Raw genomic sequence first — 16455 nt, 5'->3', positions numbered from 1 at the left:
CGCTTGGTTATACTAAGAAAAGTTGCTTTACATGGGAATTGGCACTCACTTGGGTGTTTGACAAGTATGGTATAGTTTGCCAGGTGGTGTCTTGGCCGAGTAACAAATCACTTTGGGTTTCGATCAGTTGCAAAAGCGCTCTGTTAATTTGCACACGTGTCTAAAATCTACGAGTGGGCTACGTGTTTTTGTCCACATCGCCTCGCATAAAAGTGAACATTTTTTTTGCAATATTATCGTATTTGGACGTTTTATACATTCCGAAGCCTTCCAAACAGTCAAACGCAAACAACAATAATTCTAGCATAATAAAAGGCACCTAATAAGATGTGGCTCGCACTCGGTTTTTCTTATTTTACCTGCATGCTCTGTTTTACTTCTGAATTATTAATGGAGCAATCTGTCACATGTTAACATTGAACTGAAAATAAAAAAGACACTGTTGGAATATAACAAATAAGATTTTAAACTTATATATATTTAGAAGCAATCTTACTATTTCCGAAGTATCGCACGCTTCCATACAATCTTCCACGTTTCATCAAGTTTGTCTATGTTTCGCCAAAGAATCTTCGTAATTCTAATCTCAGAGATTTCAACAGCGTGGATTTTGTGCGATTTCGTGTATTATCAAATCTTCTGAGGATTCCACGTTATTCCTGCGCATTGCCGGACTCGCTCATATATTTTTGGGCTAATGTTCACCGCCCACGTCCATTTGAAGCCGATATACAGGCACATTGTTCCCATTGAAATAATTAGATTGAATATACTGATTTTTGAAGTTGCTGAACATTTCTGGTTTCGGGGTCGCGAGTATCGGTAGTCTTTTATTAAAATTGGGGACGCTAGGAAAAAAGTTTGGGAACCACTGGTGTAGAGTATGTATATTCAACACAGACTATAGGTGTAAACCCTCGTATATCATTCGTATTTTGTGTACCCGGGTGAATAACACTTCATTAGTGAGCAATCTGTCGTAGTTTCTTCCATATTTCGTCGAAATCCCCATACCATAGCTCTAAAAATTATTTGCTTTGGACTCTAAAACCGACACCAGAATCACAACACTTGTTAATAAAAGAGCTGGCTTCCAGCTGATATTGATTTTTCTGTGGCGGAAAATTTACAATCCACGACCAGTAATAAAATGCTATGTCATCAGAATTGTAATCACGCGACTATACTTTAGTTTCATACCGCTTTTACCCCAACAATCCGAAGAAATACAACTTTATTCAGGTAGATGTGAAGTTATATTAGAATAGTTGAATCATGATGCGTAATAAAATCCTGCCCGTAATTTTAACAGGTCTCGTATAAGCGCGAAATCAACAGTATTTTTCATCTTCAGTGCGTACGGTATCGTTTTCGTCGGTAACTGAGCATAATGTGAGCTGTGGGCAATCGAAATGTTCGCGATTTACTGTATCTAAAATAGCGTTTATATCGCATTTTTTGCTGCCGCGGGAATACCTAACTAAGTTTATGATGTTGTTATTGCATATGTTTAGTGTTCATTATATCGTTCTAAATGAACGTAATGCGCAGCGCGAGTTTCAATATTTGTTCTGTAATCTGTAGCCATCAAGAAAATCCAAATCCCGTGTCGTTAAAAACATGATTTTTCACTTTGCGTTAGGAAGGTTGATTTACGAGCAGAGATAAGTCGGCATAATACACGAGAAAGGGTTAAATTGACGAACGTAACCATTGGCAGTTGGAATTTTGGTTTACGGATTTATCCTTTAAGTATTTTCCACCCAGGATAGCAGTAATAACGCGTTCCCACAGCACAGCCAATCCATGAAATAAGCCTAATTATCGATGTTTTACTTTAGTCACAAGATATTATGCGTGATGAATTAACATAAATCGTAAAATTCACGTTGATTTTTAACAATAGCTTGAGTTCAGAAATTTGCTAATAACTTTGCCTTAGCTTTTCCTGTATATCTCTCCGCTACTAATTATTTTTTCGCGTGGTATGGGTTTCTACTCGCCCATATTATTTAACTCGCATAATTCTTGAAAAAACAAACACTGTACTTAGGAATTCCAATGTCGAACGTGAACTGCATCTGTTTCAAAACACAAAACTGACTGTAGTGTAGAGTATATTAGACCCAGACCATAGCTCGTAAACCCTTGTATATCATTTGTTTTCTGTGTACCGTGTTGAATAACACTGCATTAGTGAGCATGCTGTGCTAGTTTCTTCAAATTTTTCGTCGAAATTCCCACACCACAGCTTTGAAATTCTTTCGCATCGGACTCTAGAACCGACACCACAATCACAACACTTGTTAAAAAGAGCTGGCTTCCAACTGACATTAATATTCTGTGGGGGAAAAATTCGTATCCACGGCCGGTAATAAAATGCCATGCCATTAGAATTAAGAGCACGCGACTATACTTTAATTCATACCGCTTTTACCCCAACAATCCCAAGAAATACAACTTTATTCAGGTAGAATTGGAGTTTTATTAGAATAGTTGGATTTTATTTCATCTTGATGCGTAATAAAATCCTGCCGGTAATTTTAAAAGGACTCGTGTAATCGCAAAATCAACAGTAATTTTCATCTTCAGTGCGTACCGGATCGTTTACGTCGGTAACTGTGCATAATGTGAGCTATGGACATGCGAAATGTTTGCGATTTACGGCATCTGAAAAAGCGTTTAGATGACGTTATTTCACCTGTCGCGGGGCTACTAAAGCTAATTTATGATGCCTTTATTTATTCTAAAATCTGAATGAACATAATGCGCAGCGCGAGTTTCAATATTTGTTTCGTAGCCGTCAAGAAAATCAAAATTCCGAGTCGTTAAGTAGTAACCGTTGTCCTTGAAAAAAAATGCTCGCTAACTTCAATCCTAATAAATGTTGTTATTGACGAAATTACCTTAATATGGCTTCCTTGGCGATCATTACAACTGCGATTTTGGAGCGTTGAATTTGCATTGAACTGCATCAGTTTTGGGAATTAAAAATAAAAAATCGGAATTCTGTTTGTTATTTTCACATTTTAAAATCTGTCGCCGACTCATCTAACCAGCAGCGCTATCGTAATATTACTCTTTTCAAAAAATCATTCTTATTAATAAATTTAGGGAATGTTTTTTCTAATCCCATACTCTCGATTATAATAACAAAGATCCATTCATTGAAAAAATTAAACTCTCAACTCCGACATATGAAATTTTTTATCAAATGAACAAAAATTGACAACAGTTTCGACTCCGTTGCTTCAAAATTTATGGATATGAATAATCGTTTTTCAGAACGATATGGGAACGTTTATTAAAAAACGTCATAAATATATATTTCACTTCTTTAATCAAAATCGGTGTTTGGCCGTTTGATCATTGGCTTGAAAATAACAATTGGTGTGTGGCGATCGTTTACTCGTATATCGTAATTTTGTGTTATTTACACTTTCGACCTCCATCGGTACGAATTCAAAATTGGAATAGTTTATTATCGCACACAGAATGTTATTTAGCACGGGTTTGCTCCCCACACCAAGATAATACATATTATATGCGATAATGCATATTGATGGCAAATTAGTTAATTTAGTTCTGATGTATTTTTCAACATTATAAATGAATATCACTTACGCTAACTCTCATTTAAGCATCCTGTATCCCTGTCTGTATCTGTGTATATTTATATGTACATATTCCTGGTTCAATAAGCTAAACATCGTTATAACGCGATTGTGTTCAGGAAAAGTACCTTGAAATTATTAAAATTCCATTGATTCACAACAGAATTTTCAATAGTATGTCTTAAGATTTAATTAGTTTCAAACAAGGAAATTGTATCTCGCCTTTCACTGTTTACATCCGCGCCTCATTTAACCTAAATGAATTCAAATTGTCAACGAATAATTAGTCTACGCACAAACAATGAAAATGATTTTACGCGGTATTCCGTCTATGCTGGAGTCTTTAGTAACGACTCGTACATAGGAAATGTTCATTGTCTGTGAAAATCTCTTTTTGTGTTATTCCACTAACATGCTTCCGTCCTTACTTTTACGATTTGGGCTTATTCTTACAACTTTCATCGCACAAATAAAACGATAACATATTACATGTACTATGGGGAGCCGAAATACCGAGATAAATAAACAAAAAGGGCGCTCCAGAAGTATGTGAACAATATGGAGGTAACTAATGGGCAGTCTATGGACAGGGGGTATATTCACTTGGCTAACACAAACAATCCCCGAACTCGTAATAGAACTAAAATAAGGAAAGTCGGAATAAAATTATGGCCGAACCCTAACCACGTACACATAATTCGGTAGTGCCAAAAAAGTACTTTTATTTTATATTTATCGTTGCGCCAAAGTATGCTTACCAGCACTTGTGGGAAAGATCAATTCTAAAATATCATACTGGAGGCAATATCCTTTTTGTCGAAACGATAAAATACAGCGGGCTCCCCATAAATGCAACCCACAAATTTCTTATTCGTTCCTAATAGAATACATAGATTACTGAAACTTATGGGTATACCCATACACATACAGAAAGAAGTTCGAGCGGAAACAAAATTATTTTTTGCATTTTGGTGGTAGAAGTAAATAAGGAATTAATAGGTTCTGTTATTTGGGGCTCATTCTGTAAAACACAAATTCAAATTCAAGAAAAAAATAAGAGCGCGTATCACAGAACTTGAATTAGATAGGGATATATTACTGGACATTCCAACTTTGTGTGTTGTGAACATTCGTTCATTTCTGGGCTTTTCGTTTATTGTGATTTAGCGCCAAACTGATTATCTCAGAAGAGCAACTTTTCCTTTTATAGCCATATATTTATTTAGCCAAAATTGTCCTAATTACGCTTAAAGGTAACTTACAAACTTGGATAAGTAGAAAATAAACAAGGAGAAAAGATGCGCAGTTCAGTACACAATACCCTAGTACAGGGCTACTCAACTGGCGGACCGCGGTCCGAATCCGGACCTTTCGATCATTCAATTTGGACCGCGTCTGCTTGTATAATTTTGCAATATAAGCATCGTTTCAAAGTTTTAGATGACTTTGATACGATTTAAATACACAGCTACCGATATGCCGATTTGTGTTCATATTTGTGAGCCATTCATTGCTCTTGTATTTAATTTAATATTGCATTCGAAGTTTCGTCTATTCAATGAAATAAATTTTCTGTGTAATGTCCGGACCCCAGTAATTTTGAAGTTTTTTAAACGGACCTTTGGTGAAAATAGTTGAGTAGCCCTGCCCTAGTACACTTCAATAAATCTTTGGTAATGATAAATATAGGTTTGTTGAGCAACCCATTTTTCAGTCGTTCTTATTTTGGTAGCAATTTACTAATAATCCTGCATGTTGGCTACATAGTGCATGGTAGAGTTCATTTAACAAATAAAAACTGATACTAGCTTTGGTCTCATTCAATGCAACGAGCGTGCCCAGGCTCAACTCGACTTTTAATTCTGCACTTATTGTACATTTATGATACTTTACAACTGAGTTTACATAGAATTGCGCTATTGCAAAGTAGTAACTTTATTGGACTCTGTATGATGTGAATATTCGTTTATTCCTGGGCTTTTTGTTTACAATGATTCAGCGCCAAACTGATTATCTGCATAAAAATTCACCCTTTCCTTTTATTTCGATTGTTTATATAGCAAAAACTAAGAGGTTTTTGCAGCTGGATTTTCATAGATTAGCCACATTGCAAAGTAGTACGTTTATCGGAATATAATGCAATCCATTGAACACTGGTATCTTTTGACCAAACTCAAAATCAAATCCATCTTGTTTCTGAACTCTTCAGCAAACCTAAAGCCTCAACGTAATCCACAATGATTACCCGGTACAAAACGTCAAAAATATTCCGCAGATGAGTTGATAAAATACATGTTTCCTATAGCTACTTACAGAGATATATACACTTATAACACTACTCAACATTGCGCTTTACAGAGACAAAAGGCACGCTTTATTCTGCTTAGGCCAATGTATAAGTGCACCGTGATTCAATGAATGGTCGTTTAGATATTGGGTCATACACGCTACCGGATCCTGTCATTCAAAGGCTGTAAGCACTCTAAGCACAAGCTTTGGTGCCGTATACGTGTCATTTAAAATATAGAAAACGATGAACTACAAAATATATTATCCGTCGGCATGAAGACTTCATTTTAACCGGGCCGATGTCTGACCAACACCAACCAGAAAAATTTCTGCGCTATCGCCTTTTCATTGTTGCTCTGAACACGAGCTAATTTGACGGGCTAATCTAGTCCTGCTAGGAGTGAGCATGTCAAACTCAATAGCTATTCTGCCTTGCCAATCAGTATTTCGTAACATAGGCGATTTTAAACGTTTCATTTCAGTAACAAAGACCGTCTGAAACTTGACGAAATCTATATGCATATTTAGTAATAGATTAATAGGAAATACAAGAGGTGCAGCACCGTGCATATACCTTACCGACACTCTCAAAATAACATATCGCGTCAAGAGTACTCTGAATAAGAGTTGACTATCTTTGCATTGACCACATAAAGGGAAGTAGTTCTCATAAAAATAACAAACTGAAACAACATCGATGGATACTCCAAGTCAACAGGGTCATCGATACAAATAATTCTCGCCATAAATCAGGTGTCGAAGTGAGTTTACATTAAGAGTATTCATACTTAAGAACGCGTTGTTCGGTGGCTTTAGGCTGTTGTCGTGGTGATAAATTTGTCTTGAATAGATTCAGATATTTCGTCGTGCAAAACCAATACACGATATGTAATAAATAAAAGGCATGTAACAAATTACAAAAACAAATATCGGCTTTTTGCAGTTGACGAGGTTGCGAAATACTAAAAGAGTCATATAGTCACGGTACCTTGCAGCTGAATTGGAGCAGCAAATATAGCAAAGGAATAACACAATATTAAAACATTCACTCATTTAAACACAATCATTAAAAACAAGACTAACAAAAAGAATACGAAATAAACTACGTATGCCACAATGAACATGGAATATTACCGTAGCTTAATTAGACTCGATCATACAAAAAAAAAGTTTAAAAATAAACAACGAGATGCGGTAATAAATATTGAGTATTAAAACGTGTACTTGAGACAATCATACAAAGTAAGAACAACATAAATGACGAGATGCCACAATGACTATGGCGTATTAGATGGCACAACAGCGACATCGCTTATAAATAACAGTTGTGCTTGTCCAGAGTAAGGTTCGCCGAAAAGACCTAATCATCTAACAAAACCATACAAGTAGCGGTAGTCTACTAAATAATGTTTTACATATATATTATATATCACTTTTTTAATCTTGCGCCCTTATCACGCATTAAAAAATCTACTCGTTTACCGTTTTTAATCTTTTCTTTACGGTTAGAATGTTACTAATGAGTATCATATATGATATGTATCCATTTTACATCAAATGGTGTATTGAAAGAAATTGAAGTCTATGGGAAGGGGCTATATTCACTTGCTTATTAACACAGACAGTCCCCAAACTAGTAATATAACTAAAATAGGAAAAATCGGAATAAAATTATGGCCTAACCCTAACCTGGTACACACACTATAGGAGTACATTTTAAATGAAATAACCGATAGCCGATAAAATATAGTGAAACATGCATTTTTGAAAGGCTCAAAGCAACAAAGTGTCATTAAAACATAATTCGCTTCAGTCCACGGAAAAGCGAATTTCAGACGCCAAACGTTTAATATATTTTGGAATACCTTTGTGTCACACAGCATGACAATCTACAATTGGTTGGTTTCTGACAATAAATTGCTTGGTATGGTAAACAAGTCACTAGCTACTGATATAAAATTGGATTACTTTAAATCCCTCTTGAGCGACGTGTTGATGTTTTGTAAAAAAATTACAATGGTAAGAACCAGGCAGCCATTTTTATTTTTTTGGTTGAATGCCGTGCAGGTATTTTCTAGAAATGAAGTCTGAATATTTGAATTCTGTAATAACCAACTCGCAATCCTACACTATAATTGGTACTTTAGTGCTCGCCCGTAACGTAACACAAAGATCATCCATATTCATTTCTGAGCGAGTGCGCGTGCTTGCTTGCAAGAACATTTCCCCCCTGAAAAATGAATTGACACTAAAATCAAGTTATTGGAGACCGAGTATACATTTGGATAGTTTTAGTGCATTGTCGTTATCGCTTAGTTGCTTTGCAGTTGCTCATTTTGAAATAAAAATCACTTTTCACACCGACTACTATACTAATTTCTTTACAATTTACAAGTATAGGTAAAGATCCGTGTGTGTTCCTATGAATTTTAATCGGCATTTATTCATTACTTTTGTGAAACGCCCTACGTGCCATTGGGGTTGAACAAATTTTACTTATGCTGGTATACTAAACATGAACAGAACCTTCATGATCGAGCACAGGATTTCGTGAACGCAAATATTAAAAAGCGAAATAGATACATATTTACTTTTCAATCTTTTTACTTTCAGGAGACAATAAATATTTCCGCGACCTAGAAATTATTATTTCGTCTAATTTTAATTTTTCATTAATTCCCCACACGGCAAAACTAAGATCTTGCACTAATTATATATGCAAGGTAAAACGAGATAAAAACCACGGCGGGCAAATAAACACATAAACAAAGGAAAGAAGAGTTCGATGTATGATAAAGAAACGACTCTGTTCCCGCATGAGAATTTTAGATAGTCCTTATGATTCCTTGCGCTAATGATTTGGTTTCTGCGAGACTAACTACTTATCCTTCTTCTATGCTTTTGTGCCGGCGGACCCGTATGCATATATTGCAAGGATGCTGTAGCAAGAGTAGAGATAACAATCCTAAGCGATTCAAGAGTCTTGCTGCACACTGACACAAATATATTTCTGTAACGTTTCGTCTGACCAAGGTCAGACTTCTTCAGACATACATAGTTCCAACGTTTCAGAAATACATTTGTGTTAGTTTGCAGCAAGACTCTTGAATCACTTAGGTCCTTATGTTTGTTTGAACTTTGAAATTTACTGAGATATGGTATCATGTTTTTGGATTCGATTTTACGCCTTGGTTATTGTTTTCTTTTCGCTGCCTTTTATATAAAATGGATATATGCGAGTGTCATTTCTATATCATAACGTGATAAATTTTTTTCTGTGGAGAAATTTGAAACGTTGGCAAATTACGTTTTGCTAACACCGGTTGCGCTGAATTTATTCTCGATCACGGCATTATTATCAATGGGCAAACGATAAGATGGAAAATAGAAAAACTGAGTAGCATTCAAAATAGAATTCCATCACTTAAAGGCGTGCTAATATTTTTCAGTTGCAGTTTAGACTTCAGTGTGTGCAGAATTTGGATATGTTACTTTTATGTATACACTGTATATATAATATAACACCTAGAGGCAAAGGCATTCCCAGCGTAATACATAAATACGAATGTTTACCATAAAATGTAGCTTGGTAACACATATTACATAGATTCAAGAAATATTTTCCAGGCTGGTGTGGACCTCACAATCGTATTAAAAGTGAAATGAAGACTTGACATACAAATACAATAAAATACCAAATCGCACTCATCAGTGTGACTAAAGTGTAGCAGTGTTTAAATACAAATGTATCTTATTTACGCTGTGCTAATAATATTTAACTTGTTATTTCCACGAAGGCTTTTGACTCAAACTGTACTTCGAACATTATTTAAGGAACTTCAAATAATATCACTCAATTTATATCTTTTTTAATCACTGATAATTGAATTGAAAAAATATGGGATGTTTTGTAGAAGGCCCCGCTACTACAGCATATATGAGAGATTTGCGAAAAACACCGCCACATTTTGAAATAAAAAATTTGTAATTGTCTTGTTAGTGTTAGAAAAGATTCAAAAATTAGAACTTCATGCGCGATCAGTATTCCTAACTATATCTGAATGATTACTATTTTTTAGTCCGAGCTCTGGCGGGGGTGTGTGTTTTAGCGGGATATTTCTACAAAATCTCCAAAATATGACCACTGCGGTCTTCCGAAAATGTATCAGTGCTAGAAAACAAAGTTACCCTATTTTCGCTGTACTAATAATATATATCTAACTCGTTATTACCACGACACCCGTTGACATGAACTACACTTCAAACATTACTGGCAAAAATTAACGTAATATCATTCAATTCATATATTTTTAATCTCTGAAAAATTGAATTGAGAAACAAGGAATCTTTTGTACAATGCCCCCGCCACTGATGCAAAAATGTGACATTTGAAAAAAAAAAACCCTCCACGTTTTAAAAAAGTTATTGTCTAGTTAGGGTTAGATATGATTTGAAAATTAGAACTCTAAGCGCAATCTGCATTCATAACTCTAAAGGGGATAATTATTAATTTCGTAGCGGGGACTTTCTACGTAAGCTATATATATATATGCATGTATGACCACTGTGGTCGTCCCGACAATGTATTAATGCTGGAAAACAGCTACACTTACTGTACTTACAATATATATCTCACTCGTGATTTCAACGACGCCCGTTTAAATGGACTATACTTTAAATTAAACATTACTGACAGGATCACTGAATTTATATCCCTCTCAGAAATTGCTGAAGTGCGGGCTTCATAATTTTCCCGATAATCCACACAAGAATTCTACCCATGTTCTCTCGAACGTAAGTTCTCACGTTCAAGTGGTGTTTCAAGGGGTGTAAAAACCCTCAACAAATCGGATGAGATTCTACAGAACTGTTGGCTGGTCGATCGTTATGTTTTATCAATATCCAATTTTGGTACTCCCGATGTATGTGAACCAAGATGAAGGACACCGGAACGCAGTATGTGTACCAGATTGGGGTCAGGCCATAATTTTATTCCAATTTTCCTTATTTCAGTTCTATTACGAGTTCGGGGACCAGCCAAGTGACTTTCGTAGTATTTGTATCTAAAATTATGGCATAACCCTAAATTGGTACACATACTATGTTCCGGTGTCTGCCATCTTGGTTCAAATACTTCGGGACTAGCCGAATTTTGAATCTGTTTCGACAGTTTGATACCATCTTGCCAGGATGACCATGAAGAATTTTTATGTCTCGGATATCGCAAATAAATTAGTAAATTCCGGTTCTAGGAAATTTCGCGCATGGAAAAAAATGAAAATGTATGAAAAATCGTCTTATTTAAAAAAGATTCGTTATTTAAAAGCATACCATAAGCCTTTAAACATAACCGTTTTATTCACAAGTACTTGTTTTACAGCAAAATGCTCTTGCAATATTTCCTATGCGGCGATATTTTCCGCGATGAGATCTCCTACGGCGAATTTCTCATACACGGAAAATCCCCATTATACGCGGAACTATGATTCTGAACTACACAAAGTCATCAAAGTCACAAAGTCAAGAAACTACGGTCACCAAGGTTGCCTTGAAAACTGCTCTATATGCGTATAGTGTACATACGATACCTAATTAAGGCACCTTATTTCCAGACGGTAAATACTGCACATACGGCAAAACTTTGAAAACATGTATTCGATATCACACGCTTAAACTGGCTCGATATCCTCTCAGTAACCTCGCCTTGTTATTATTTAAACGGGGAATATATATATAAAAACTGGCTAAATTTGAATTCCTACACAGCCATTACTCTAAGCAGTTGCGTCAAATTTACTTCCTCTGAAATTAAATCCACCTTATTTATGTTCAGCGCGTTTCAACTGGAGTAAACTTTTCAGTAACTAAGCAGAACCAATACTGCAATCAACAAAGCCCATGAACCAGTTCAAACACAAAACAGATTTATAATTATGTTCTTGCTGGATATGATTACTAGTTCGATTAAATATAAACAAGTAATACGTATATACTTATAGTCAATAGTTGTAACCAGTGACCGAATTGAAAACTTTAAAAATATGTTTTATTTGTATCGAACAAGAAGTTTCCTCATTCAAAATATACGTATGTTACAACGTAAATAATATTAACATTATACGCTTTACATAAACGTAATATATAACTTTCGCATCGCCAAATATGCTGCTTCTGGTTTTCTTCAGACATAATGGAGTCACTCAGCTTAGATTACTTTATGTGCTACGTTTCTCTATATACAGTGGTTGAAGTTTTTTTTGTATCCAACTCACTAACAATAAGTTCCCGTATTCCAAAACATGCATATGTATGTCACTACGTAAGCTACATAAACATGATGCTCTTTACATAAATATAACACATAACTTTTGCAACGCCAAATATAACGCTAATCAACAGCTACTGTGTCATTTGCTGTGGCCGTCTAACGTTTAAGCAACAATCAAAACTGGGGTGAAACTAACTACTAAGAATGCTATAGCAAGAGTGAAAATGACTATTCCATTTAAATCAAAAGTCTTGCTGCACACTTACACAAATATATTTCTGTATCGTTTCGTCTGACCAAAGTCAGACTTCATCAGGCAATCATTTTACAACTATGCTTGTCTGAGGAAGTCTGACCTTAGTCAGACGTTAGTCGTTGGTCAGACGAAACGTTGAAGAAATATATTTCTGTAAGTGTGCAGCAAGACTCTTGCATTAAATAGAACTGTGAATATTGTTCATAAAATGTAACTTTTACGTCACACTTACATGGCCCGCCAGTCTAGGTGAGCAAAACTTTTGGCTCCCGATTCATAAACCTTGCCCAATCCTGCTTTACACTGTACCAGCATTGTAGGTGTCTCTGCTTAAAGACATCTCAGAGCTACTCGCGACTTCTATCACAAAAATAACGTTAAAGCAGTACGACAGCCATCTATAATGGAATTGGCTTAATGTAAAAATCAAATCTATAAAGAATGCCTAATTTGATCAATATTCGCTATCTATATTGATCTGTTTGAGATACAATTGAACGCTCCTCAAAAGAGATTCCATGATAATCCGAGCATTTTCATAAATTAATAATATCGATTTTGGAACACCTCTATGGCGAAAATGTTTGTGGGCCTACTATGTAGGCTATATCGTCGGCTGAATAAAGTTTCAAAGGCCGAGTCCATTGTCACGAAACAAAAGGTATAGTCAGTCGAGATAACCATAGTTTATTTATACGAAGTACTTGCTATACGTACATAAACAAAACACGTGAAAATAGGAAAAAAATTCAATATTTATGTTCGTTAGTTATTTGTGAAAAGACGAAGTCTTTCCATTTTACCAATCAATTTTTCATTCTACGTGTGTGGCGAGCATGAGGTTTTTCAGACCCGATATCTTTTACCTGCGACAGTGTTTACGTATATTCATTAAGCGATTCTCATTCGTCGTTAAATTGGGTGTTTGACAATTGTTCATTGCCCGGCAGTGAGCTAGTTGAATGTTGCACAAAAATAACTGAACTGAAATCAGACTGAATTGCCTTTAATTTAAAAACTTCTGCCGCAAATCAGAGAATTGATGTGTCACGACAAACATTTCTCTACCACTACAATCACAATGCCCCTTCCAAACTGGCTTCGGTAATCGCATCCGATTTTGACGCACCAATGACATTAGGACGCTGGGAGTGTAAAATGTTAAATGTCAGTGTACTATACTGCGACGTAATTTGAATAAATTGGTCAACAATTCACAAGTGTTGTTAAAACAATATCAGTTGATGTGGCTGTATGACGAGGAGAATTTCCGTATTCACCCCGTATATGTAATTTTCATATTTATCTCGGGGGAGAGGAAACCCGATAAGCTCAATAAAATGGTTCTGGTAGGTTCAAAAAACCACCCGGCCCTAAAATAAACAATTACCGGTACGAGTATCAAGTTACATCATTGGCTGGATAAGTCCATTTCACCATTATTAGTTGCTATAAATTTTTCAGTTGATTTTTCTATGATTTATGATTTTTCCGTGGCGACCACCGAGTTTATCTTCCCGAGTCGACCAACCGCCATGGATATTTATTGTCGCTACAGCCAATTCATGAAGCGCATCATAATATTTACTTTTCGTTTTAAAGAATCGATTCGCTTCCTGGTCGCGGCTTCAGAATATTTTTTTAATGCAGTCTACGGCTGAAAAGTTGGAATTTATAGTTGAAGTATGAATCGTGAGGATTTAGATGATACATATGATCTTCTGTCTCCAGTACGTAGGGGAGAAGGTGCGTACTCCGACTCATTTGAAAGTTCTGACAACGAATCTAGTCCACAATTTCGATCGTCAGTAAGTTTTAAATCACCTTCCAACTCATTCAAGTCATCATCATTCACAGCATCTTCGAAGTGAGTTATATTTCTCGATTCTGTTCTGTAGATTCACATTTTTTATAATGGGTACATACCGGTACCGACAAATCTGCAAATCCCATATTCCGATACCATATTCCTGTTATTAGAATGATTCAATTCTAGCAGGCAAATACCGTACGGTAGTACAGTAGTATATCATTGCTGTATGTTTTTCCATTTATGGTACCAGTATTTTATAAATTGTTGAATTGTATAAAATGAGCCAGTTTACAGAATTTTTGGTCTTCTGGCGTTACCGGTACCGGTATGGTACGGTACCGGTACCGTACCCGGCGTACCGTACCGGTATGCAGGTACCGGTATGATTTGGATTTCAATTGTCAGCAATCACTTTACGTCTTTACTGTCATGATTTAATTCAAGTTGTGTTACACAGTTATTTAATACACATTGAACCAGCTAGGTATTCAGTCTGCCAGTGATGTTTAGTAACATCTTTACAATTCAACCGAATGCTGCAATGTCTGTCAACCTAATGCTGTAATGTCATGGATAACTGGATAATGCATCTTACTATAGATTTCCTAAAAATTGTGTGACTATATCTATATATATAGTGCTGTAGTAATAGTCACTTGCTACTCAAAACACATTACCATGAGATATCTAGAGATGATGTAAAAGATATTTGCGGTTATCTCTTAGGACAGTACGGCACACTTTACAGATCAAGAGACATTGTCTCGTTTCAGAGAATCCTAATTGTCAATGAACAAACAAACACCTCTCCTTTCGGGGACATCTGGACATAGACTAGTTGTCCCTCAATATCGGTAAAATTACAGTAAAATGAGGTTGGGCAAAAAACTACAAAGAAGTGCAATCTAAAAACGTCATCATTGAATTCCTCCTCACACGACGGTCACGATTAATTTAGATTATTATCAAGACAAGCTTGGCGCGTGTCATCGTGCCATATACCCCCAGTTTGTGAGACACATGGAGTGTTGGTTTTATTGAACCAAATGACAGGACATTCTTGGAAATTGAAAAGTGTGCCTTACTGTTGGACATGAAATGCATTTTACCTCATTGCTCATTATCAAATTTACTTCAAATGGAATTCTGAAACTTCTACCTTTATGCATGGTGCGCCAGTATTACGGTTATTATATTTAATTTGTTTCTTATGACAACAACTTTGTTCTGTAGGATCCCACCACCTAAGTATGCATCAACTACGAGATATCAACAAGACAAACCTAAAAATCTTGTCCCGTCGTCAGCGCCAGGCCCCTCATCTTCTCCACCGAAAAGGGAACGAATAATTCGACGAACTTCGCCATTGAAGGGTAGGATGGTTTTGTTATTTGCCTGAGAAACTTGCCAACGATATATGCGTTCTCTATTTATACAATTCCACATACTAATACTATAATTTAGTTATCATTTGTTATTGCTCAGCTAACTATTTGATAATAAGGGTTTGTTAAAGCATGCTTATTACTTATAATATACGGTTACATTGAATTTCTTTATTCTTATTTCTAATTGATGACCTGTTCCTTGGTCAAAATTGGGATTTGCCATTCAATCATATAAAAAATTAATTCGAATATTCCATAAATTGCCACAAATGGCAGAGAACAATGGCACAATTAATGCGCTATGGGAGTATAAACGGGTAAATATACCCGTCTCGTTTTGTATTACGTTGGCAGTAGTGGACATGGGCGATCTCCAAAGATAAGGATTGGTAGCAGTAGCACTATGGGCGTTGCTAAGGGAATACATACAGTATGAAGCGTTAGCCAACTCAAATCTTAATTGTTTCAATAAATCAAAGTCGCTTGCGTACCACATGAAAAGCTCCAGCGTACCACAGGCTGGGAACTACTGCAGTAGAGTCATGAAAATTGGGTCCTTGTTTGCTAATGCACTTCTTTTTCATGCCACAGGCTAATATAATATAGAAATCCATTTCATACTATTCAATTTCTCAATTGATTATCATTTAGATTGTAATTCTCATGACAACACTATTGAATTAATGAAAATGCCACAAGATGGTGACAAAAAAGATTTGAGTGTTTGGGAAGATTGGTTGATCAAAAAGTTACAACAGGAGAGAGAAGACATAAAAATACAGGTATGTATGCAATTCAAGCCATGGTTTTTCAGTTAACGTTGTTTC

General features: G+C 35.8%; 3 protein-coding genes across 10 annotated transcripts in view; 2 read left to right on the top strand and 1 right to left on the bottom strand.

Annotated features, from left to right (window-relative positions):
• Positions 1–16455, bottom strand: part of LOC120330887 (uncharacterized) — a 394767-nt gene that overhangs the window by 48363 nt on the left and 329949 nt on the right. The gene's annotated exons all lie outside the window — the stretch shown is intronic.
• LOC120332007 (deoxyribose-phosphate aldolase-like) overlaps positions 1–16455 on the top strand; it is a 77831-nt gene that overhangs the window by 49441 nt on the left and 11935 nt on the right. The gene's annotated exons all lie outside the window — the stretch shown is intronic.
• LOC120330257 (uncharacterized) overlaps positions 13980–16455 on the top strand; it is a 292402-nt gene continuing 289926 nt past the window's right edge. For 2 of the 4 annotated variants that reach the window (XM_078113709.1, XM_078113708.1), the window contains exons 1-3: positions 13993–14294; positions 15474–15613; positions 16280–16410. In XM_078113709.1, the coding sequence (XP_077969835.1) occupies positions 14113–14294; positions 15474–15613; positions 16280–16410 (453 nt within the window). In that variant the 5' untranslated portion in view covers positions 13993–14112. Of the gene's footprint in view, positions 14295–14612; positions 14802–15473; positions 15614–16279; positions 16411–16455 lie in introns of those variants that run through there. The other 2 variants (XM_078113711.1, XM_078113710.1) reach the window with 2 other exon arrangements.

This window comes from Styela clava, chromosome 6 (genome assembly GCF_964204865.1).
Source record: "Styela clava chromosome 6, kaStyClav1.hap1.2, whole genome shotgun sequence".
Taxonomy (NCBI): Eukaryota; Metazoa; Chordata; class Ascidiacea; order Stolidobranchia; family Styelidae; genus Styela; species Styela clava.
This window is presented reverse-complemented; position numbering and strand designations above follow the sequence as displayed.